The 24,908-nt window shown below is 45.7% G+C and overlaps 1 protein-coding gene across 1 annotated transcript in view; it reads left to right on the top strand.

Annotated features, from left to right (window-relative positions):
* The window catches only part of ITGAX (integrin subunit alpha X), a 28,264-nt gene extending 16,125 nt beyond the window's left edge, over nucleotides 1–12,139 (top strand). The window contains exons 22-31 of the mRNA XM_082358537.1: nucleotides 1,289–1,399; nucleotides 1,497–1,576; nucleotides 1,667–1,750; nucleotides 3,886–3,964; nucleotides 4,075–4,182; nucleotides 4,293–4,376; nucleotides 4,580–4,693; nucleotides 4,817–4,918; nucleotides 5,187–5,297; nucleotides 5,844–12,139. Coding sequence (XP_082214663.1) covers nucleotides 1,289–1,399; nucleotides 1,497–1,576; nucleotides 1,667–1,750; nucleotides 3,886–3,964; nucleotides 4,075–4,182; nucleotides 4,293–4,376; nucleotides 4,580–4,693; nucleotides 4,817–4,918; nucleotides 5,187–5,297; nucleotides 5,844–5,942 — 972 coding nt within the window. The 3' untranslated portion in view covers nucleotides 5,943–12,139. The remainder of the gene's footprint in view (nucleotides 1–1,288; nucleotides 1,400–1,496; nucleotides 1,577–1,666; nucleotides 1,751–3,885; nucleotides 3,965–4,074; nucleotides 4,183–4,292; nucleotides 4,377–4,579; nucleotides 4,694–4,816; nucleotides 4,919–5,186; nucleotides 5,298–5,843) is intronic.
* Nucleotides 12,140–24,908: the final 12,769 nt, after the last annotated feature.

The following is a 24,908-nucleotide window of genomic DNA, read 5'->3' on the forward strand; positions in this document are numbered from 1 at the left end:
GACAGTAGGGACATCTTACATGACCCCATAGCCATTATCACACCCAATGAAATGAATGATTCCTTGGTATTTAGACCATAATCAAACTTCCTTAATTGTCTCAAAAATATTTTTTAACTGGTTTATTTGAACCAACATCTAAACTAGGTCTGCACATTATGTTTGGTTGGTCTCCCATGTCTCTCTTAAGCTAGTCTTCCCAATGGGAGCATATTTTGATCAATGCATGAAGAAATACACTAGGAATGGCAAACTCCAGCTGTGTGAGAGGTGAACACCCTATCACTGGAGGTACTTCTAGACACATCAACCAGATGCCATGTGTGGACCTTTGTTGGATATTGCGTTTAAAAGTGAACTGTAATGTAACCTTTTTGGAGACCATCTAGGAAGACAGAACATGACCTGGATATTAGCTGATCTTAGGGATCAGCTTTTGTTGAGTATGATTTGTTGAGTCTTGTCTTATGTTAAAAAAATACCCTTGTCTGTTGGTGATACACACTGAAGTCTTTCAAGATGAAAGTATGTGATGTTAGGAATGTGCTTTAAATTAATCAGGAAAAAAAAAAAAGAGTGGAGAACAGCTGAATAAGAGTAGAAAAATGTTGGTAATTTAAGCTGCGTGATGCGGACATGGAGTAGATTTACCTAGTCTCTCTACTTTTGAGTATATTTGAAATTTTCATAGTACAACCTTTTAAAAAGAACCATAAATAAAGAGGAAGAAAAGCAATTATACTCCAATAAAGATATTTTTTTAAAAAGGAAGAAATGTTAATAAATCTTGGATTTCTACATTAGGAAGAAGTTTGACCAGACAGTGTTTAAAGATTTTTTTTTTTTTTTAATGGGGCAGAAGGAAAGAAGCTTTTTATTTATTTATTTATTTTTGGCTGTGTTGAGTCTTCGTTTCTGTGCGAGGGCTTTCTCTAGTTGTGGCAAGCGGGGGCCACTCTTCATCGTGGTGCGCGGGCCTCTCACTGTTGTGGCCTCTCTTGTTGCGGAGCACAGGCTCCAGACGCGCAGGCTCAGTAATTGTGGCTCACGGGCCTAGTTGCTCTGTGGCATGTGGGATCTTCCCAGACCAGGGCTCGAACCCGTGTCCCCTGCATTAGCAGGCAGATTCTCAACCACTGCGCCACCAGGGAAGCCCCTAAAGATTTTTTTTTTTAAGAAACATAACCTTAAGGTAGATTCCAGGAAACTGTCAGTACTTTATGGAGTCTCATTGGAACACTAACAAATGCTCACCGGCCTTGGTTCATCTGTGCTTCCTTAAAACCAGCTGCAGTCACGTTCCCTGCGCCTGACCTGTGACAGTGCCCCCACCAGGAGCCAGGGCACCCTCAGCACCCGCTGTAGCATCAACCACCTAATCTTCCGTGAGGGCGCCCAGGTGAGCCTTGCCTCTGCCCCCCCCCTACTCCCCTGCCCCCCCACCCCGTCCTACTCCTCGGTGACCTCCCCCCACCCCATGCCTACCTCTTCCTCAGATCACCTTCACGGCAACCTTTGACGTCTCCCCCACGGCCATGCTGGGAGACCGGCTGCTTCTTGCAGCCAATGTGAGCAGGTGAGCTGGGCCAGGCCCAGGGCAGTGCTCCCTCCCGCTCAGCCTCCTCCTCTGGGGAACTTGCCAGCTGGGATCCTCCTCTTTTTCCAGTGAGAATAACACCCCCAAGACGAGCAAGACCACCTTCCGGCTGGAGCTCCCGGTGAAGTACGCTGTCTACACCGTGATCAGCAGGTGCCACACCACGACCTCAAAGGGCTCCTCCTCCGTCACTCTGTGGGGCTCGGGGAATTCTCACTCTCTGCAGCAGCTGAACATCTGTGATATTTAAGTTTTATCACCACCCTCTCAATCGGTAGATGACACTGCTAGCAGCACTTACTAATCAATCATCGAGTGCTTATTGTGGGTTATTGATGATAATAGTAATTGTGATATTATTATCATTACATCCTACATTTAACAGAGGCTACAGTTCTCAGAAGCCTTTCTTAAAAGCCTCAAGATTGTCCCGGGTTCCCTAAGACATATGACATGTGACCCTGTTTTCAAGGTTCTTACAGCCTTATTGGGGAGCAAGGTCATCCTGATTCAGGGAAGAATCTCATCAGGGGCCTCCCTGTGGTTCTGTATCCTGAGGCTACCTGAGTTTTCAAGGGGGCAAGGGGACGCTAGGGTCTCCTGTCAGGGGAGGCTTCAGCTAAACATTGAAGTGTCCACGGCATTGGGCTTAAGCCTTGGCATCTGGGCAGGACGATTCCTCATCACAAGGAACGGATTTACACTCTGCAGGGCTTTTAGAACCACCCCTCCTCCTTTTCCCAGTCTCCTTTGGGAAGGACAGGGGGAAATGACCTGCTGGCTGCAGAGACTGGGGATCAGGGAAAAGCTGGATGAAAGGGAAAGGGCTTAAATGCTGCCCAAGGAGGGGTACACACGGTGTTTGACACTAAGGAGTCAAGCCAAGGGCTTGAGCAGATACCTTCCTTCAACAAATACCTTCCTAGCATCTGCTATGTTCCAGGCACAGTGCTGCGGTTACTTTCCATAAATGCATTTGTCATTCAACAAAGATTTATTGAGCCCCTATTATGTGTAATCAACACCAGACATAAGCCCCTGCCTTTGTGAGATCCACACACTCATGATGTGAAACCGGCCCACATGGCTTAGCCTGGGTACCTTGCCCTGCTAGTTCTGCCCACGGGCCTCCTTGGATTACCTCCTTCTGCCCAGGGTTTCACACTCTCCCTCACACCTGCACACTGGGGGCTCTCAGCAGCCCAGGCAGGTGCCAGCTCGGAGCTTGCTTGCTGGTGTGAGCACTGGGGTTATCACGCCTGCTTGCAGGGGACCCACAAGCAGGACATGCCATGCCTGGGTGTGTGTGACTCTACACTTGTATTCTGCAGTTGTGACTCTGTGGGTCGGGGCACTCTGAGGGGCCCCCAGGACAAGGCTGGGGTGTTTGAGCCCCTCACAGAGGAGGGATGAGACTTTGGAGTCGGAGTGGGGGTTAGAATTTGAATGGTACAGGTAAAGGGCAGGTATGCAAAGAGTAGAGTGGGGCAGGGGCGTGGGGCAGAAGTGAGAGCAGCCACCCAGCGAGGGGCCAGGCTGGCCACTGGGTCTCCAGAGGGGCCTAGGCAGCCTCAAGGTGTTGTTACACTGAGACCCAGGGAAGAGTCTGTGTTGGGTCCACCCTCACCTCCAAACCTCAGGCCTAGAAAAGCTGAGGAGGGAATTCCCCGACGGTCCAGTGGTTAGGACACTGCACTTTCATTGTCGAGGGTGCGGGCTCAATCCCTGGTGGGGGAAATAAGATTCCCACAAGCAAAAAAAAAAGAAAGAAAGAAAGAAAGAAAGAAAGAAAGAAAGAAAGAACGAAAGAAAAGCTGAGGAAACAGGAGAGAAGGGCCCCAGGGAAGGCCTCTGGGAGACCAGAAGGGGCAGGTCCAGTAGACATTTGTCAACAGCATCTGCCTGAGTCTCCCTAAACCTTTGTTGTGTCCTACCTGCCCATCCGGCTCCCTCCGTGTCCATGAAGGCCTGGAAGGAAAACCGAGGCGCAGAGAGGACAGGCCCTGGCCCCCGCTCTCCCCGGGTCAGAGCTCTCAGTCCCCTTCACCGCACCCCCGGCCCAGCCGCCTTGGCGGTCTCCTCTGTGGGCAGCCTCTGCGAGAACCTTGCAGCCAGCTTGAAGCCCAGCCCTGCTCCCTAAACCCTCCCATTACCCCAAGTCAGCCACAGACCTCGTTCCAGACCCCCCCAGGGGCCTCTGGCGACCTGTCCTGTCATGCTCCCAGCCAGAGCCTCCTCAGGAGACCCTAACGGAACTCCCCATCCGCCCGTGCCTCCTCTCCCCTCAGCCATGAACAATCCACAAAGTACCTCAACTTCTCGGCCTCGGAGGAGAAGGAAAGCAGCGGGGCTCAGCACAGATACCAGGCACGTGGCGGTGACTCAGGAGCGTGGGCTGGGGCAGGGGCCCAGGAGCCAGAGATTCGGGAGGGATGTGGGGCTCGGCATGACCTTTGCCCTCACTGTCCCCCGTGCAGGTGAACAACCTGGGGCAGAGGGACCTGCCTGTCAGCATTGACTTCTCAGTGCCCGTGGAGCTGAACCGGTTGGCCGTGTGGAAGGATATGGATGTCCTCCACCCTCAGGTACCCAAAGACTCTATGGCTCCTCCACTAATGCCCTCTCCCTGGACCCCTTGGTCCTCATGAATCCCTGATGACCCCATCACATGCTTTCTCCCTGTGCCTTTTCCTAGAACCCATCCATTCAGTGCTCTTCAGAGAGAACAGTGCCCACAGAGTCCGACTTCCTGACCCACTTTCAGAAGAAGCCTGTCCTGGTGAGAGGGCCCTGGGCTGTCCCCCACTGGAAGCCACACTTCAGAGGAATTTAATTCAGGAATGCATGTTACATTAGATGGATGTCTGCTGAACAGCCTGCTTGAGCTCAGATGTGGCTGCTCCCCTCAAATCAGACAGTTGAATGCTGTCTTCTACCTTCAAACCCGCCTTTCTCTGGCCTGATGCCACTTCTCTTCCCCAGGACTGCTCCATTGCTGACTGCCTGAGGTTCCGCTGTGACATCCGCTCCTTCGGCGTCCAGGAGGAACTTGACTTCATCCTGAAAGGCAATCTCAGCTTCGGCTGGGTCAGCCAGGTGTGTCCCCTCCCAGACTCAGGTGGGGCCTGATGTGTCTGTGCCCACCTAAAGCCAGGGCGTTTCTCTAACCCCAAGCCCTCCCCAGAGCTATTTCCCAGCCTTCCCCCTTCTCTTTTGCAGACACTGCAGAAGAAGGTGTTGGTTGTGAGTGTAGCTGAGATCACGTTCAACAGATCCGTGTATTCCCAGCTTCCAGGACAGGAGAAATTTCTGAGAGCCCAGGTAGTGACCGTGTGGTAGGCAGTGACCAGGCTGGTCAGAGAGCTCCTGATGCTAAATCTGTGATGCTGAGTGGGGGGCTTGCAAGCCTGGAGAGAGGAAGGATGGAGGTCCCTGGGCAGGACAATTGTCCCTTAGCCCATGAATCCTTCTGTATCTCACCTCTTGGAGCAGAGCCAGATGAAGAAGGGGAGAGAGTTAAAGGGGACTTGGGAGGAGTCTGGGGTAGCAAGAGTCCTGATACTTTCTGATGGGGTCATCTCCACTCCAGATGGAGCTGGTGCTGGAGAAGTATGAGGTCTATAACCCAACCCCCATTATTGTGGGCAGCTCTGTGGGAGGACTGCTGCTGCTGGCTCTCATCACAGCCATACTGTACAAGGTGAGTGTTTTCATCCCACTCCTGACACCACCAGCGTTTGGTCCCACACCTTCTACAGTGTAAGAAAGACTCACCATGGAGTCAGGCACACATTCTTCCTAAGTCACTGCATGTGAGAGATCCCTTCCCACCTGTGACATAACCAGTCCCCAGTTGACCCCATGTCCTTCTATCTGATTCTCAAGCCTCCTCTAATCTGTCTCCATTTCTTTTTCACTCTTCTCCACCTCTTTACATGTTTCCCTTAAACACAAATTAGAACATGAGAGCACAGCCTTGGATTTGATGTTGACACCACCACTGATTCTTTCCTTGACAATTGGCATGTGCTTGGTCCATGCTCGGTCTCAGTTTCTCATTCTGAAGGTGGTTCTACCCAGCTCACAGAACTGTGGCAAAGTCTAAATGACACAATTTATATAAAGTTCCTAGTGCAGTGCTGGAACATAGTGGGGTTCCAGAAATGGTGATTGCTCCCCTTCCCCATCATCTCTTTTCCTCTCTTCCACTGGACTTCCTGATTTTCTTCTCCTTCCTCCCCAACAGGTCGGCTTCTTCAAACGTCAGTACAAGGAAATGATGGAGGGAGCAAATGGACAGACTGCTCCAGAAAATGGGACAGGAGACCCCCAAGTTGCCCAATAAGAAACTACCTCCTGCTCTCCTTTGGACCTGCTCTCCCCTGAGAGGTTCCCTGGCCTTCTTACTTTCACCCAAGTCAGGCCTGATGGGGAAAAACATTCCATCTGAGGGAGGCTGGCATCAGGCTGCTTTCTCTCTTTGGGAGAATGCAGTGTGTTTGCACAAAGCACCTAGCCTGGGAAGGGCCATTGGTCTTGTCAAGGCTCCAACTGGAAATCCCAGGACAGGATCCCTGACATGTCTCTCCTGAGGACTTGACTTGGAATTTCTACCTAGAAATAGATGGACAATGGCCTCAGGCTCCAGTCTCCCTTCATCCACTAACTACCGATGGTCTTCCTAAAATACAGTTCTGAACCAGGCTCTAATCCTCATCCATCTTCAGTGGCTTCCCTTTACTTGCAGTGTAACTTCTGAACTCTTCAGCTTGTGAACCAATACACAGATGTTTCTTACAAACCCTGGGATGTATTGAATGGAACATTGTCTGCATATGGTTAGTGATTGGAGAGCACTTTGAAGTCCTCTATCAGAGACGTGCTGCCCCCAACAAGGTCATTCTTATTATTATGCCACCCATCTCAGCATAACGCTCAAAGTGGTGCCTGGTACTGACCTGGGAGTCAACACACAGCAGGCAATTCCCTGCCCTGGAGAGATCCCACTGCTGCCACAACCAACGTGCCTGGGCCACGTGGATGTTTTAGTTAGAAAAGCAGAAGGGGAGGCAGTTAACCATGTGACTTGAGGTGACATGGTCAACTGTATCCCCTTCTGTCCCAAAACTATCTCCCCCATCCATCATAGGGTCCAAAACCCTTTAGGATTTGGAAGCTTTGGGAACTCAGAAGGACCAATTATGATGAAATTGCCTCAAGCCGGGCTCCATTTAGACTTTATGAGGATTGGGCTTTAGAGTATTATTTCTCAAAAGGTGCTCCATGAACCTCTGGCGGTCTCCAATGGTCTCCTAAGTGCTATGTTTTAGAGGGGAAAAAAAAGCAAGAAACAGTTTTAAACCCACGCATCTCACACATTTGAACCTGGTGACTTTCACAGAAATCCTGCTATATTCTTAATAATTGTGCTCCTAAAGCTTGTCCCTGGACTCCAAGGACTGCAGGGGGCTCTTGTCTAACATGCAGGCGATGGGTGCTATTTTTACATAATTTTCCTTCATGTTTTATTGCTTCCCTTCATTATATTTGCATTTTTTCAGGATTGCTATCTAATTGTATTATATCTCCAAATCAAAAAAAAAGGATCAATGGCTCAAAAATTATTCATTGAAGCATAAAAGTTGTGATTAAATAAATAAAACATAATTGCTGCAACTTAGAATAATGTCATCAAAATCAGTACTGAACGAGTTTCTAGTGCACATTGAGTATAGGGATGCATGAATGCTGGGATGAGTGATTATGAGCCAAAAAATTAAAATCTATCTAGAAAATATACCATCTGAAAATTGGATTTTATTGGGTCAGGTATCTGTTTGTTCCTAGGCTGCTGTCCATTATGAAACTTTGTCAAATTGTACCATGAAACTATCAAAGTTTTTGTGTCATTTTCAAACAAAGTATAATGAGCTCTCACATAAAGCAACAGAGGTTTCTTAGAATGACTGCAACATATCACTTTCCCATCTAAAATCAATTAATTTTATCATTGAAGACAGAGAAGACAGAAAAACTCCAGTGGCATAAATCAAAGTTGCTTTGATAGCAAAAGCATGTGCAAGTCACATAATTTCCAAGAAGCTTACAGAACCAGCAGTGAGGTTAATGTTTCCACAGAAGATTGCTTTTGTTTGCAAGTAACAGGAACCCACAGAGTACATAAAGGCATATAAAAGGCCTTCACCCAAGAGGTCCAGTAGACCCCTGGCCACTGAGTCTCAAGATCAATTTGCCTTCACATGGGAGAGGCAACAATGAACCTTTCAAGTGCTCCCCAAGGCTACCTGCACAGCCCCACCGTATGTCACGGGATGGTAGCCCGAGACCTGTTCCTGTTCTCCTTCCCCACGTTAGTAAAACGGGCCCATTACACTGATGATAGAATACTAACATAGGAAGACTTGCCTCTGCTCAGGACACTCTGCAGACTTTGCTGGAACATGTGTGAGGGAGAGGATGGGGGGTGATCCCACAGAAAATTCAAGGCCCAGGCACTGCCTTAAAGTTTTGGGGAGTCCTTTGTTGGGGTAAGGGGCACACTGTCCCAGAAGCTGTGATGGATGAGGTGCAAGCCTATCCAACCCCTAAGAATGGGAAGGAAGCACAAGTGTCTGTAGGATTTGGGGTTTGGAGGACTTGTGTTCCTCACCCTGCACAGTGCCTCCGTCCCTTATACTGCCTGATAAAGGAAGGGCACGTGTGGGACTGGGGATCGGAGCAACAAGCCGCCTTTGAGAAGGCAAGACACTAGTGAAGCAGATTAAAGCTCAGGCATCCCCCAGGCAGGACTACCATTGGAGTCAGATGCGTCTGTGACTCTGGGAGGTATGAGTTCGGCACAGCCTCAGAGACAACAAGAGGGAGTATCCCTAGGATTTTGGTTCCAGTTCTAGAAGGGTGTAGAAACCCAATAAACCTGCATATAGCACCAGCTCGTAGCAGTGCACACAACGCTCGTCCAAGTGGAGTCTCTCACGAAGGAACAGCAATCATGGTAAGAATCTCCCTTCCTACTGAGGGGCAGGTTGACAACATGTGTCACCGACCCACCTCTGCCATGGCGCTAACTCTCACGTTGATGAAAGGGCTCGCCCGTCTGCAGCAGAGGGACACCCCCTGTCCTCCAAATTCTCCTGCCCCTAATCCTGCCCCTGTGGCCTGTAGGGAGGGAGTGGGGAGATGCCTGCTGATGCCTGGTATACAGATGGGTCTGGTTGGGGTGACCCGTCTACAGGGACTGCAGTCACTGTTCAGCCCAACACTGACACCATCTGGAGGGAAACAGGAATGAACCACAGCTATCAGTGGGCTGAACTCAGAGAGGTTTGCCTGGTGATCTGCTCATGAGCTCTGGCCGTTAACGCTTTGCACTTACAGTTGGGCTGTTCTAAAGGGATTAACCTTACAGCTTAGAAAATGGGAAGCTGATGGGCAGATGATCATAAATAAGCACTTGTGGGGTCAGGATATGTGGAAAGACATTTGGATTTACCTGCAAGAGCCTGAGTCAGTCCTCACTGTCCTCCATGTCCCGGCTCAGAGGGCGCCAACACCCTTGGCAACGAGGAAGCTGATGCTGTAGCCCGGATATGAGCCCTAACAATGAACCCTTCAGTTATAGTGCCCGAGTGGGACGGTACATTGCCAAGGATGCTGGATTGCCCTTGAAATACAGTGACTTGGCTAATGCAGTAACAGCATGTCCTGTATGTTCTAAACAATAACCAGAGCAACTGCCAAAGGAGTCTGGGGCCATCCACTGGAGTTGCCAACTGGTGAGGGATTGGCAAATTGAGTATATTGGCCGGCTCCCTCTGAGCGAGGGCTCTGAACATGGCTTGGTTTGTGTGGACACTGCATCTGGTCTGACTCAAGCTTTCACCTGTTGCTGCAAAAACCAGGCTGCAGTTAGGGGATTAGAGAAGCTGAGTACCATGGCCAGGTACCCTCATCGTGTAGACAATGATGGGGGTCACATTTCGACGGTCATGAAATGCAAGACTGGGCAAAGGAACATGACACTGAATGGAGGTTCCCTCGCCCCTATAAGCCGCAGGCAACAGCGTTGGTAGAAAGGAAGAATGAAATATTAAAGCAGCAGATTAAATTACTAACAGGTAAAACCACCTTGGCCGAGTGGACTAAAGTACTGTCCTAGACTTTAATACGTTTGGATGACAACCAGTAGGGCCTGTTGCCCCATTTGCCAGACTGGGGACCCCCTGCCGAGACACCCAATGCCTTAAAGGTATGGAAGTCATGAGAGACAGACATTGCCGTGGATCAACATGGTGTGCTGCTGAGAACACCAAGCCCCATCACGCCGGGAAAGGTGTTATCTACTGGAATTTGCGATGGGATGTCCCACTGGGATGAGTAGATTACTTCTCCGCTGAATCCCATTGTCCTGCTGTAAGCCGGACCGGTTGAAATGCACTCTACCTGGAATGGAACATGCACCATTGAAAGAGGGGAGAAGGTGGGGTCCTGGTCCGGCATATCCCCCCCCCACCCCAGTCCATCTCCTCATGCCTGACAGTCTGCCTCCCCAGAAGCACGACCAGGTCAAGTTCCTAAAGCTGCAGCCACATTAATATCCAAGGGTCAGGCCACAGGTGTAGTTCATATAGAAGGGGAAGACCTCCCCTATAAGTTCCTACTACGTATCTGTCTTTTTGACCTTAGACTTCTTCTGCTCCTGTGGTGTCCCGTCATGGATGGGCACCTGACGGAGATACCTTTCTACGGTGGGCCCACTTGATGTCCGGCAAAGGAATCAATCCTCCTGTTGGGTATGTGGGCAGCTGCCCTCCTCAGCTCGTCAGGACTAGCATGGTGGGTATCACCACTCCAGGGAGGGGATTGGAAGTCTCTAAAGAAGTACATTAAGGAAAAACAAGCTAGGACTAGTACTCTTTTTCTCTTTTTCTTGAAGTATTGTTGATTTACAATATTGTGTTCGTTTCAGGAATACAGCAAAATGATTCAGTTATATATATATAAATATATATTTTCAGATTCTTTTCCATTAGAGGTTATTGCAAGATATTGAATATAGTTCCCTGAGCTATACAGTAAATTCTTGTTGTTTTTCTATTTTACTTATAGTGGTGTGTATCTGTTAATCCCAAACTCCTAATTTATCCCTCCCCCTCCTCTTTCCCCTTTGGTAACCATAAGTTTGTTTTCTTTGTCTGTGAGTCTGTTTCTATTTTGTAAATAAATTCGCTTGTATTTTTTTTTAGATTCCATATATAAGTGATATCATATAATATTTGTAGGACTAGAACTCTTAATTCATCTGATATCACCAATATGATCCAGAACCCTGGCCTGTGGCACCCATGATCAATAGCACTGGGTAAGAGTACTCTTTTTCTGTCAATCAAACTACAGAGGCAGCGCATCAAACTGCTGGCAGGAAGGGTCCTAAAAATACCACCATCAGAGCCATGGGTGGCTGCACTCAGATTTGGGATGGGTTCATGTGGGGCACCCTAGGTTGTGGACATTTGAGCACCTGGGCAACTCTATGTTGGGAACAGAAAAATCACTCTAAAAAGAACCAACCCAAGTGTACCCTGGGACATGGGAAGGATATCGCTGGAACTGTGTGGTCATTCTGTCGCATGAAAGGATAGCGATTGGTTTGGCGCTGATTGGTCACACTCCCCGGATACTTATTGGGTGGCCCTGAACGGGACCCAGTGGTTGTGTGGCTCATATCCTTGGCCATGTGGTTGGGCTGCTGCACCCTGGGTTTTCCTGAGCCCAGAGAAGAATCCACCCACAGTAACAAGAACTGCCAACCCTCTCTCCTCAAGGCCAGATGGGCACGTTCTGTTTTCCACTGGTACGATCATTTGGCCTCCATCTTTGTCCTCTCCATTGGCCTGGAGGACATCATAGCACACATAGAAGCTCTTACTAAGTTTACCCAGCAAGGCTTCGATGACAACAGGCAAAGCTTGTCCTTACTAAACACTGAAATGTGTCTAGTGAGAAAAGCCATCCTACAAAAGAGGATGGCCTTGGACGTTATTGCTGCCTTGCAAGGAGGCACAGGATGTTGTGTGTTCGCACCTGATGAGTCAGCTAATGGATCATCTTTATTAAACCACATGAGGACACAAGTGATTGCCTTGAGTGATCCAACCCCATTCACTCTTTTGCATGTAGTGATCCAGTTTTCCCAACTTTATGCCTCTTTTTAATCTCAGGCAACCACTGATTTTCTTTTTGTCCTTATATGTTAGTTTTGCATTTTTAAAAGATTTTCTATAAATGGAATCATACAGGATTTGCTACTTTTTGTTAGGCTTCTTTCTATCAGGATAATGATTTTGAGATTCATCCATATTGTTGTGGGTACCAATATTTCATTCCTTTTTATTGTAGAGTAGCATTCCATTGTAATTCCATGGGATTTTTAAATGGCTAATGAGACAAAGCATTTTTATCAGACTCTGATGATGACCATAAACCCAGTTTTAAAATTTCAAGTGGTGGGCTTCCCTGGTGGCGCAGTGGTTGAGAATCTGCCTGCCAATGCAGGGGATACGGGTTTGAGCCCTGGTCTGGGAAGATCGCACATGCCGCAGAGCGACTAGGCCCGTGAGCCACAATTGCTGAGCCTGCGCGTCTGGAGCCTGTGCTCCACAATGAGAGAGGCCACGACAGTGAGAGGCCCGCGCACCGCGATGAAGAGTGGCCTCCCGCTTGCCGCAACTAGAGAAAGCCCTCGCACAGAAACGAAGACCCAACACAGCCATAAATAAATAAATAAATTAATTAATTAATTAATTAATTAATTAAAAAAAATTTCAAGTGGTTTGTTCAAGTTTCACATCTCAGCAATATATTATTTAGTATCTTAAATAGCTTAAACCTGTCTAAGGCCAAAATATCACAATTTTCAAGGTGAAGGAAAAGCCATTGGGATTTCTTAAGACCAAATTGTGTTATGAACTTTTGTGTTTGCCCCGACTTCAAGATGTTCTTTACTCACCAGAGAAAAACAAATAACAAATAACACAGTGGTAGGCATGATTCAAAACTACATCTTAACGCTGCAGCAGAGCACAGAGTCTGAGAAAATGCAATCAAAGACAGAGCTAGGAATCCATGTGCTACTCTTCCTAAATCCCAGCACTCAAGCTCCTCTCTTTGGAATGTTCATCAACTTAGCACCTGATGAAACTCTAAAAGTCATCTGAGAGGGACTTCCCTGGTGGTCCAGTGGGTAAGACTCTGCACTCCCAATGCAGAGGGCCCAGGTTCAATCCCTCGTTGGGGAACTAGATCCCACATGCTGCAACTAAGAGCCCACATGCTGCAACTAAGACCCGCCACAGCCTAAATAAATAAATAATAAAATAAAAATAAAAGTCATCTGAGAGACTTTTTCATGACTTTAGGTGTTCATGTTTTATCTGGAAATCTAGAATTATCATGCACAGCTGTCAACACATGCAGCCATTCTATTGACCTATAGTTTCGAATTAGGATTTTCTTGTTCAATCAAAATAAACAGTAGGAGAAAGAAGAAAAAAACCCACCGGACGTGGAAATTAAGCTGTGGGGACCTGTGTTCATGTCTCTGTTACTGAGGCAAGCACAGATCATTCTGGTGAAAGGTTGCAAAAATATCCTCCCTCACACTGATTTGAAGAGAATATTAAATGTGTTGTTTAATTATTTTTTTCAGCCCTGGGAGCTCTTTATTGAAACAACTCGCAGCACAGTATTTGAGACAGAGAGCGTTGGCTGGCCGAATCCCAGGAGGCTGAGAAATTAAGGTTCCAGCACCCATCTCTGCCCTCCTGGGGAGGTTTCCTCCATGAAGGCAACCAGGCCTGAGCAGCCCCAGGCTGGAAGGTGAGTGGTCCATACATAGAGGCAATAAGAGCACTTGGATCAGGGTGGCCCTGCAGCACTGCCCTAGGCTGGGCCCCCAAAGTCCGACAGTTGTGGCATCCATGGGGGGGCAGGCACACCCTTCTTCAATTAAGTATAGCTTTGACGGTTCTGAGCACCCCAGTATGAATGGTGTGCGTGCGTGTGTGTGTGTGTGGTTTTCTATACCACCAAGCTATTCTAGGACACCAGCTGGGTGTCCTGCAATTTAACTCAATTCTGACACTACCCAGAGAGAGCATCAGATTCCACAGGTGAAGGGCCCAGCCCTACAAGTCTGCTCCTCACCACCAGACACTGATTGCAAATCCAGGCTATCACTTGTGCGTCTGACCAGCTGGCTGTAGATTAGACGGTCCCACCATCCCCCCTCCTTACGTTTGCTTAATTTTGCTAGAGTGGCTCACAGAATTCAGAGAAACATTTTACTCACTGGATTACTGGTTTAATATAAAAGGATGTAACTCAGCAACAGCCAGATGGAAGAGAGGGCAAGGTTTGGGGAAAGGGTACAGGGTTTGACCTCTCTGAGCGCATCAGTCTACCCAAATCTCCACTTGTTCACCAACCCGGATGCTCTCCAAATTCTGTCCTTTTGAATTTTTATGGAGGCTTCATTACATGGGCATGTAGATTAAATCACTGGCCAGTGGTGATTGAACTCAATCTCCAGCCCCTCTCCCTTCTCGGTGGGGCTGAAAATTCCAACCCTGAAATCACTTGGTCCACTCTACTGGCAACCAGCCCCCATCCTTAGGTGCTTTCCAAAAGTCATCTCATTAACATAACAAAAGATACCTTTGCCACTGAATTCCAAGAGTTTTAGAAGCTCTGTGCCAGGGCCCATGACCAAATATATATTTCTTATTGTAAATCATAATATCACAGTCCAACCGCTGGTCTTCCAACATGGCTCTCTTATAGTAAAACAACCAGAAAAGTCAGAAGTACTGGTATATTACTAGAATCCCTATTAATAACTATCAGCTACTGATAACAATCCAGTCCATCGTCCTATGGTATGAAAAAGCCTATCAGGGTGAGGCCACTCAGGTTTTCAGGCTTCCATTTAATCTTGTGAGGCCCCAAAAGCAGGAGTGGAGTCAGCAATATGTGGCTTCACCCTTTCAGGCCTTTGGTATAATTGAGCTAAGAGACAACATCATCTCTTGCTCTGAGCCCCTTTGGAGGTGTTAATGTAATATTAGATTTCCCTTGTTACATAACCCATTTATTCATTCCTTTACCTGGAACTACTATTTTTCCTTCTCTCCTTTTATACCCAAACTTTTCCACCTTTGGAAGAGACATTAAGTTTGGCCACTGTGCTGGTCTAGATTGCAGGCAGCAGCACTGGTGTAGCAAATGCCTCCCCTTCAATCCACTTCTATTCAGAAAAGCTAAGGTTACACAGGCGCAGAACTGGTGGGCTATCTTTACCACCAGGCCATATAGCTGTATTTATTGTTAGCCCCAATTTTGTCAGATGGGGTGAAGGTATGTCCTGCCCCATCAGGCCCTTAGGAATTCCAACATAAAGGTTAAAAACACAGTCAGAGTTTCTTGCTTAGGAATCACCCCCATTTCCTGCCTTTGTAGTTGCAGCCCTGGTCTTATAACCACTGCATCAAGAAGGGGAGGAAAGAAAAAACAGTTGAAGTGATGCAAGGAAGAGAGAATAGCAGCACCTTCCCTGACCTCCCTTCCCCAGATCTGAAACCAAGCAGGACCCTGGGGGGCCTTCCCAAGTACAAAAGCCCCTCTGAGTCCCTCATTTCTTGTTTGTAGAAAGAAAGCTTTCATCTCCTAAGCTTTCCCTGAGCTTCAAAGAGCAGACTCAAGCAGTTGCTAATTAGGGAGGTGAGGGAATGCAGCTACAAAGGAAAAGTAGTCAAGCAAGAAAAGTAACGATAGCTTAAACAATAGTTCAATGATAAAGCAGAGTCCTATTTCCTCCTCAAGGAACATACATAATGATCTGACACATGTCTTTGAGTTGTTCTGCAGAAACTAAGACCCTTACCCAGGTGGAGGATGCTACCTACATGCTGACTACAAGCACGTAGATCCCAGACTGGCTGCAACCAGAGGGTTGATGACTAAGATTCCAGAAACATCACCCTGTTACCTCACCACCAACCAATCAGAAGAAAGTGCAGGAGCTGCACCCCTCACACCAAGTGTTACCTTTAAAAACCCTTCCCTGAAAGCCATTGGGGAGCTCAGGTCTTTTGAGCATGAGCTGCCCATTCTCCTTGCTTGGTGCTCTGCAATATTCCTTCACCATAACCAGTAGACTGGCTTTGCTGTGTGGCGGGTGAGCAGACTCAAGTTCAGTTCTGTAACAGATCCACCAAAAAAACGAAGAAATCTATCCAGTGGGGACACTCCTTTAGCCCCACTCGTTTTTGTGTTGGATGTGAGTACACACTTGTGAAGCCATGTAAGCCAGGTTTTCATGCCTTTATCCCCACCCACACTCTGTTTTAGACAACCAATCCTTTAACTGTCAGTTCCAATTCTCTATCAAACTAGTACTCCAAGGAGGATATCTCTCTGCCCGTTGTTGGACATTATAGGCTCTAGAGTGAGTTCCTTGGTCTGAAGAAATGACGGTTAGCCATCCATATTGGTATAATATCTTCTCTTCCAGTTCTTTCATCATGCTCTAAGCATTTGCATCTACCACCAAGTAAGCAAAGCCCATTCCAGAGTCAGTGTTTATTCCTGTCAGGATCCATCTGCAGCCCCCAGGGCTACGAGAATCAGTCTGATTTGACAGCTATGTTCAGGGCCTTCCCACCAGGGAATCTGCAGTCTCTAACCACCTGCAGTTTCTGTCTCTTTTGCTGGAAGACAGTACAGTTTTTATTGACATTTTGTACCTTAGAGAGTGTGATAAAAAGGAGACAATGGTCCCCAAATGGAGTAACCTTTGTTAGGTTCCCATGTCAGCACACCAAGACTTAATACATAACTAATTACAGTTTCAATCTTCCCCAGGAATGCGACCTTTAGCCGGCAAACCTGGAATTTCCTGGGCAGCACAAGGAAGAAATCTGCTGGTAAACCCCTTCCATTTCCGCTTAGAAGGATGACCTTGCCTAAAACAATGCTTTCTTTGCAGATAATTTCCTTTTTTCTGTTCCCTCTCTGCCTTTAAAGACCTTTTCTTTTCTGCAGGTTGATGGAGCTCCTTTCTATTGCTAGATGAGATGCTGCCCAATTCATGAATCATTTTATAAAGCCAATTAGATGTTTAAAATTTACTTGTTTGAATTTTTGTTATTGAACAGGTGCAAAAGGAACACGTCTAGATTCAGCCCATCTCTGCATTGCTGCAGTGCCCCCATGTCCCCTCATTTCTGGATCCAAGGGGCCATCTCAAGAGAGCATGTGGAGGGACTTCCCTGGCGGAGCAGTGGTTAAGAATCCACCTGCCAATGCAGGGGATATGTGTTCGAGCCCTGGTCTGGGAAGATCCCACATGCTGCGGAGCAACTAAGCCTGCGCACCACAACTACTGAAGCCCACGTGCCTAGAGCCTGTGCTCTGCAACAAGAGAAGCCACCGCAATGAGAAACCCGTGCACTGCAATGAAGGGTAGCCCCTGCTCACCGCAACGAGAGAAAGTCCAAGCACAGCAACAAAGACCCAATGCAGCCATAAATAAATAAATAAATTTATTAAAAAAAAGAAAAAGAGAGAGCATGTGGGAATGTCTGCTTGTTAATTCCAGTCACTTTCCAAACCTGGAAGGGAGTTCTGATGGCCATAGACATGTCCTAATTTAATGCACTCCTCCGATTTCCATAGGGTTGCGCCCCTTATGGGCATCCCTTTAATAGGTCAGGTTTCCATTAACCTCTCACCTGACCAAATGGACTGGGCATTGGCCACTGCTCATGAGTCATTAAAAACCCAAACGTAGGGGCTTTTACCACTGTTCAACTCTTCCATCACTGTTAGGAAAACAGCATGCAATTCAGCACACCAGGCTGATCTCTTTTTACCTCCTTCAATCAGATTGGTGGCCTTCCAATCAGAATGTTGTCCATTTACCTTGGGACTGCCATCTACAAACCAAGTAGCTCTTTGTCTGTCAGTGGAGAGCTGTTTATAGGGCACTGACCAAGTGACAATAGAATCCATCAACTCCTCACACAGTTCCAGAGTCAGTCTTAGGGGGGAAAAGGCTTCCTGCTGGTATCTATTTCCTCCTTGCATTCTCCCCAAAATAAGACCCTATATAAGCAATTTCCATTTTACTATGGAACTCTTCTGGGCACCGCCATCTTCATTAGAGTGTTTCAACTCTCTAGTCCTAAGTCCCAGTAGGCATTGCTCATAGGCTTTTGCCATATGTCCCAGCCTGTGCTCCATGCAGGGCTATCTCACATAGGGCTATCACAGGGAGAATTTGTCCCCACCAACACTCCAGCTTCTATTCTACAATGTGTGAGCTCAGGGAATCTTCCTGATTCCCATTTAGCATGTCCAATTAGCATTGCTTGAAGGGCGGATTTACATGCCTTCTGTTTTACACAATACAAGGTAGGGGAAATACTCCCCTGTGAGAGTTGATGTCCACCCCCATAATACAACCAAGTAAAACAGATGCAACCACTATAAAGACTGTTGGAACATATCAATCTTCCTACAAACTTTTACCTTACATTTCTAGCTGTAGCCTCCATTAGGACTTCATCCAGAGGTTTTGGTTTGCAATACTGGGTAGGGGAAGTGTTCCACAGCCAAAGAAAATATCCATTCCCATAAAAGGAGACACAAATTCTTTACGTATAGCCTGTTTAAGCATTCCAACTTTCATAATCCTATCAATCATTACATGTTTACATTCTCTCAATCTAATTGTTGCCCATGTAGGGGCTTCACCAATAGGTGTGGCTTCTGTATCAAGGAGTCCTGGAAACTTTTCTCCACCCTCTGACCATTTTGCCCACTCTTGTGCCAAAGTCTTTTGGTCACCAGTGAGGGACTGAAGCAAGGCGCTTTTGTCAATCTTTAACCTGATTAATCTAACCACTGTCCCAAACGATGACTAGTCAGGTTTCTCACTGTAATTTCTGCATTCTGACATTTACTTTTCTTTTCTTTTTTTTTTCATTATTTAGAGAATACTTTATTAGTTTCTGTAATCAAACCCATGTAGATAAGATGTTACCTATTTAATACAGTGCATTAGCCCTGTACAAATGGAAAAAGTTATGTTTAATGTTTCTAGACAAATATAGCTGCTGACTTTTTCAATGTCTCCAAAATCATCTAAAAATTTCCCTCCTGCTGGGACGGGTCCCATGAATCTCCCCTTTCTGTTTCCTCTTTGTTTTGCTCCTATCAATATTTGCTTATTCACCTTATTTCTTAATAACCATTTAAAAATTTCCACTCTGTTGGGAAGTCCTTTGAGTCTCCCCTCTGCCTCTTTGCATTCTCTTGTTAATTAACTTAATGTTTTTATTACCATCTGTGAAACTGAGTTCTCCTAAAACCAAGTTCCCTTACCGAGTTCATGATTAATCCCTTTATGCAAAACTTTATTCCCCTTCTTGTCCCCTCTAACCTCAATTCTGTGCTAACTGAACACTAGCCAACCAGAGTCAGATGACTAAAATTTTGCTGTTGTCGATAAAGTCGTTAATGTAGTAAAATTGCTCTTACAGATACCATCATTAACGTACAAACTCAGGTTGTTTCTTCAGGGTAAGATAAGCTCACAGACTCCCAAGCCATGGACCACCTGGTCAGAGAATCATACATCAGAGACATCTTGACTTCCAAAACTATGATTAAGAAATGTCATAAGAAATGATTAATCCCAGCCTCTTTGTTCCTCACCTTAAAAAAAAACCCCAAAAAACCTTTAGTTCAAAGATCAAGTTGGAGTGGATCTGAGGCTTGTCTCCCATTCCCTTTCTTGGCACCCTGCAATAAATCCTTACCTTGCTGCAAACGCCTGCTGTCACAGTTTGGCTTTCTGCGCTGTGGGTACATGAGCCCTTTGCTTGGTTACGTCTGTAAGACCTATGAGGGGAAGCTGAGACAGGAAATTCGATAAAGCTTCCTGCACTGTTTTTTGGTTTTGCAACAATAGGGTTATATGGGGTGCCTGTGTGAAAGGGGACCTATTAACCACAGTATTTACCACGTCCTGGGTAATGGGCATATTCATCAGGTAAATATCTCAGTCATCACAAAGCCCGTCCCACATGGCTTACATATGAAGCATATCAGCTGCTTCATTTGGGGTGTTCCACTTGACATTCATAGGGGGTGATGGGCAATCTCCCTTCTCAGGGTTAACGGATGTTTTCTCCAGTCCACCAGGCTGGCTGAGCCCTCAGGAATAACCTCGTGTGTGTCTGGATCACATATAGCCATCTGTGATTTTTCCATAGTGAGCTGTGGGTCCTGTATCAACCCAAACATGCTCTTCTACTCTTCAGCACTCAACCAGAGACCAGTCCCCCAATTAATTACTCTCACAATCCATTTTAGTAAAGTTTCCTCAGGAAGCTGATAATATCAATTCACAAAATGAAACAACTCCTTCACACTCTACTCCCTGGTTTTAATAGTTGCTTGGTTTTGCCCTTCCTTCACCTTGATCAGGGATCTTAGAGGTACTTTCTGTTGTCCCTTGTTTAAAAAAATCTTTTTCAACTGAATAAATTTTATTATTTATTTATTTATTTTAAAGTACTTATTTATTTGGCTGCACCAGGTCTTAGTTGCAGCACATGGGATCTTGTTCCCTAACCAGGGATTGAACTTGGGCCCCCAGCATTGGGAGAGTGGAGTCTTTACCACTGGACCACCAGGGAAGTCCCTCAACTGAATAAGTTTTAAAGATCTAATTGTCTTTACTGAACCATTCATGATTTGGGCAACATCTCATCTAGCAAGTAGAGAGGAGTTCTGAGGAGCTGTACTAAAAGGAAGGCTTTTCTAGGCAGAGAGTGGATTACCTTGTCTTACTCTGGGGGATAGGAAGGGCCCGTGTGGCAGATGACCTCACTGGTGCTGACCAGAAAATTCCAGACCGACTGGTTAAAACTACATTCCTGGGAAATGTTGAAACTGCAATTAGGTTAGTTATTAAGTCTTGGTTTGCTGATGTGGGACTTAGCACAAGTGATTCCATTTTGGGCCTGTTGTTCCTTTTTAATGATTCTCCCCTTTTGATCAGACTCTATGCTTAGCTGAGAGATGTGATAAAAATTTTAAGGCATTAGTGTCACTCTCAGCTACTGCTCTGAAGTTCTCCAATTTTTGTCAGTCCTTTGTGTAGTGTCCATAGGTCATAACATTTTTGCTTAATCCCTGTGATATTTACAGGTCACAACTTCAAGTTTACAATCTTTAAGTCAGTCATTCTCTTTCTTCCTTTTTAAATGTCCCAGTCTTAGGGAGATCATTTGCTTGGTGGTTAGCAGCTGTAAACATGCATTTAAAGCTTTTGAGAGAATACAATGCACCTCGGAGCGTGTTATGATTATAAATAAGCAGGATAATCCCCAGTGTCTGGAGTGCACTTTGGACTATGGTTCCTAAGACCCAAACCAATCAAAGTCAAATAAGTCAAAGATGACCGTGCTGAAGCAACTTTCCCAGAAGTGTCAATCCAGGTGCAACAGGTGGTGTTGGCCATGGAACACATACTTCATTCCTCAGCTAAAAGGTAATCAAGGGCTATCCTATTATTAAGAACAACTTTGGGGAAAAAAACCTCCACAACTTTGGCCAGAGAGTATAAGGATTTTTGTTGGGCAGCTATTGCTATTACAGCAGATTCTGTAATATTTTCAATAGTTAAGGAGAGGCTCCTCATTTGCATTTATGCATAACCAGGGAAGTAGGAACCTAGTAAAGGGAGCTAATTTTGAATCATGACCGCCTCCTGATAATTTCAATTTGAATCTATGGCTCAGAACTGGAAATGTGACAGTCATGAAGGCCAACAAAATGTTAGGGGTATGTAGACAATACAGGCAGTTTTATTCCTTTTGTTTTTAATTTAATTTTTTATTTTTTATGACCCTTGTTTTGTGTCCCTTTCTTTGCATAAAGCCTGGATGCAAAGTTCTCCAAGCTTGTGTTGTTAACCAGAGACAGGGAAAGGGATCAGGGGGTCTCTAGCATAATGGACAGATCAGAGTTTTTATAACAAATCCAGCAGTCTGAAATGTTACCCCCCATTTAGCAATGGCCTGGGAGATACAGATGACGGCATTATCTTTCCAGACCAATACCAGAGTAAAGGGAAAAAAGGGAAGAAGAAAGTGTTTCATGTTTTGTTAAAGTATACAGTCTTGATTTTATACTTGATTTTTATACTTTCTCCCATCTTGGGAGAAAGCAGTCTACCTTAATGTCAGCTACTTCTCTTCCTAGTTAATTTGATTTGGAGAACTCCAGCATTTGTACAGATATCAGGTGGAGCCTTCTTTAGCTGTATTCCCAAGGCTCGAGTCCCTGAAGTTTGGCTGCCACCTGGGTCATGAGGAGGACCTGGTATAGTCCTTTCCAAAGATATTCAAGAGCAATCTTCGGTCTTACTGATTCCAACTCAGAAGGGTGGGAGAAAATGGGAAATGTTATTTTGGAGAGTCATAATCAGATATTTGAGGAAACTAGAAGAATTCAGGATCCAATCCAGTTTATAGGTACTTAATAAAACCTCAAGGACAATTAACAAGACTAGAATAAAATATCTACAAAGGTGCAAACATAATTTTTTTCTCAGTTACCCCCATTTTTTTCTTTTTTCCAAGGATAATTACAGTAAAACTAATTTATTTGCATTAAACTTGAACTGATTATTTATACAAATGCATCAAAAATAGTGATTGATCATTGTTTCTTTCTTTCTTTTTTTAAAAAATGTTTTTGGCTGCACCAGGTCTTAGTTGCAGCGTGCAGTATCTTCATTGTGGTGTGCGGGATCTTTAGTTGCAGTTCCTAACATGGAATCTGGGAAAGGATTCCAAACAAATGGGGAACTGAAGACTAAACTGGCAGCAGTTCCCAGTGTGGAATCTGAGGACAGAATCAAGGGCTGAGTTTAGAAGGTACTGCGGACTGGCCAACCCAAGACCCTGCACACACCACTAGCATCTCCCGTGGAACCTTGGGCTGGGGAGAAGCTTGAACCAGCAGACCTCAGTAAGTGGGGACTTCAAATTGGGTCTCCACATTGACGGGAACTGTGCACTGCCACTAACAGTTCCCACGTGGCTCTCAGGATAGAATTAAGTTTGGGGTTAACCGCTCAAGAACAGGGGAATTGTGGACGGAAAAGCCGATTAGATGGGGAGCTCGATGTAAAGAGAGTGGACCACAGAACTGAGAGAAACTTACCTACAACTCTTAGAAATGGCAAAAAAGACAGTGACGTGACCTCAAAGAGTTTACGGGGTACCATGCTTGTGTTTCTCGGTATCCAGATGCCATGAGATGTGGCTTTGGATCTGATCCCGACGCTGCCACCAAATATGTTAAATAAAAATTCAACAGAGTTAAATTCAAAGTTCTAATTGGCTTTATGAAACATTTCAACTAGCAGTAGAAAGGAACTCCATTAAGCTGCAGAAAGGGAAAGGTTTTTAAAGGCAAAGAGGGAGCAGAAAAAAGGAAATTAACAGCAAAGAAAGAATTACCTAGGGGTACTCTGTTCTATTGTCTCTGCTGCCAGGCTCAACCCACAACTTCCAGAGTCACAGACGCAAGCTTCTTGGAAATTATGTGACTTGCACATGTTTTTGCTATCAAAGCAACTTTGATTTATGCCACTGGAGTTTTTCTGTCTTCTCTGTCTTCAATGATAAAATTAATTGATTTTAGATGGGAAAGTGATATGTTGCAGTCATTCTAAGAAACCTCTGTTGCTTTATGTGAGAGCTCATTATACTTTGTTTGAAAATGACACAAAAGCTTTGATAGTTTCATGGTACGATTTGACAAAGTTTCATAATGGACAGCAGCCTAGGAACAAACAGATACCTGACCCAATAAAATCCAATTTTCAGATGGTATATTTTCTAGATAGATTTTAATTTTTTGGCTCATAATCACTCATCCCAGCATTCATGCATCCCTATACTCAATGTGCACTAGAAACTCGTTCAGTACTGATTTTGATGACATTATTCTAAGTTGCAACAATTATGTTTTATTTTTTAAATCACAATATATATGCCTCAATGAATAATTTTTGAACCATAGATCCATTTTGTGATTTAGGGATATAATACAATTTGACAATAATCCTGAAAAAATGCAAATATAATGAAGGGAAGCAATAAAACATGAAGGAAAATTATGTAAAAATAGCACCCATCGCCTGCATGTTACACAAGAGCCCCCTGCAGTCCTTGGAGTCCAGGGACAAGCTTTAGGAGCACAGTTATTAAGAATATAGCAGGATTTCTGTGAAAGTCACCAGGTTCAAATGTGCGAGATGCATGGGTTTAAAACTGTTTCTTGTTTTTTTTCCTCTAAAACATAGCACTTAGGAGACCACTGGAGACGCCAGAGGTTCGTGGAGCTCCTTTTGAGAAGCAACCCTCTAAAGCCCAATCCTCATAAAGTCTAAATTGGAGCCCGGCTTGAGGCAAATTCATCATAATTGGCCCATCTGGAGATCCCAAAGCTTCCAAATCCTAAAGGGTTTTGGACCCTATGGTGGATGGGGGAGATAATTTTGGGTGGAGGTGAAGGACCACTTTCCAGCTTCTCCTCCAATCACATGGTCAACTGCCTCCCGTTCTGCTTTTCTAACTAAAACATCCACGTGGCCCAGGCACGTTGGTTGTGGCAGCAGTGGGATCTCTCCAGGGCAGGGAATGGCCTGCTGTGTGTTGACTCCCAGGTCAGCACCAGGCACCACTTCGAGCATTATGCTGAGACGGGGGGCATAATAATAAGAATGACCTCTCTGTGGCCAGCAGGTGCTTGATAGAGGACTTCAAAGTGCTCTCCAGTCACCAACCGTATGCAAACAATGTCTCCTTCAATACATCCCAGGGTTTGTAAGAAACATCTGTGTGTTGATTCACTCCAGGGACCTTTCCAGCTGGGAGAGCAGCCACTGCGAGCTGCCCCTTCTCCTCGTCTCTCTGTCTCCTCGCCCCCACATCCCCATAAGCTTCCCATCCGTGACAGCCTTGAAAATGGAGTGAGCAGATGAATTGGCCAGGTTACTCCCAATCAGGGATGTTTGTAACCCCCACTCTGTTTAACTGTCTTCTCCTGGCGCCAGGCATCAGGGTTGGCCAGGGTCCGCCATGATTAGGGGACACCACGGGCATCACTGTTCAGGACTTATATCCAAAAAAGGCCTTAATTTTACACC

This window comes from Balaenoptera borealis (genome assembly GCF_965194805.1).
Source record: "Balaenoptera borealis genome assembly, chromosome: 16".
Lineage (NCBI taxonomy): Eukaryota > Metazoa > Chordata > Mammalia > Artiodactyla > Balaenopteridae > Balaenoptera > Balaenoptera borealis.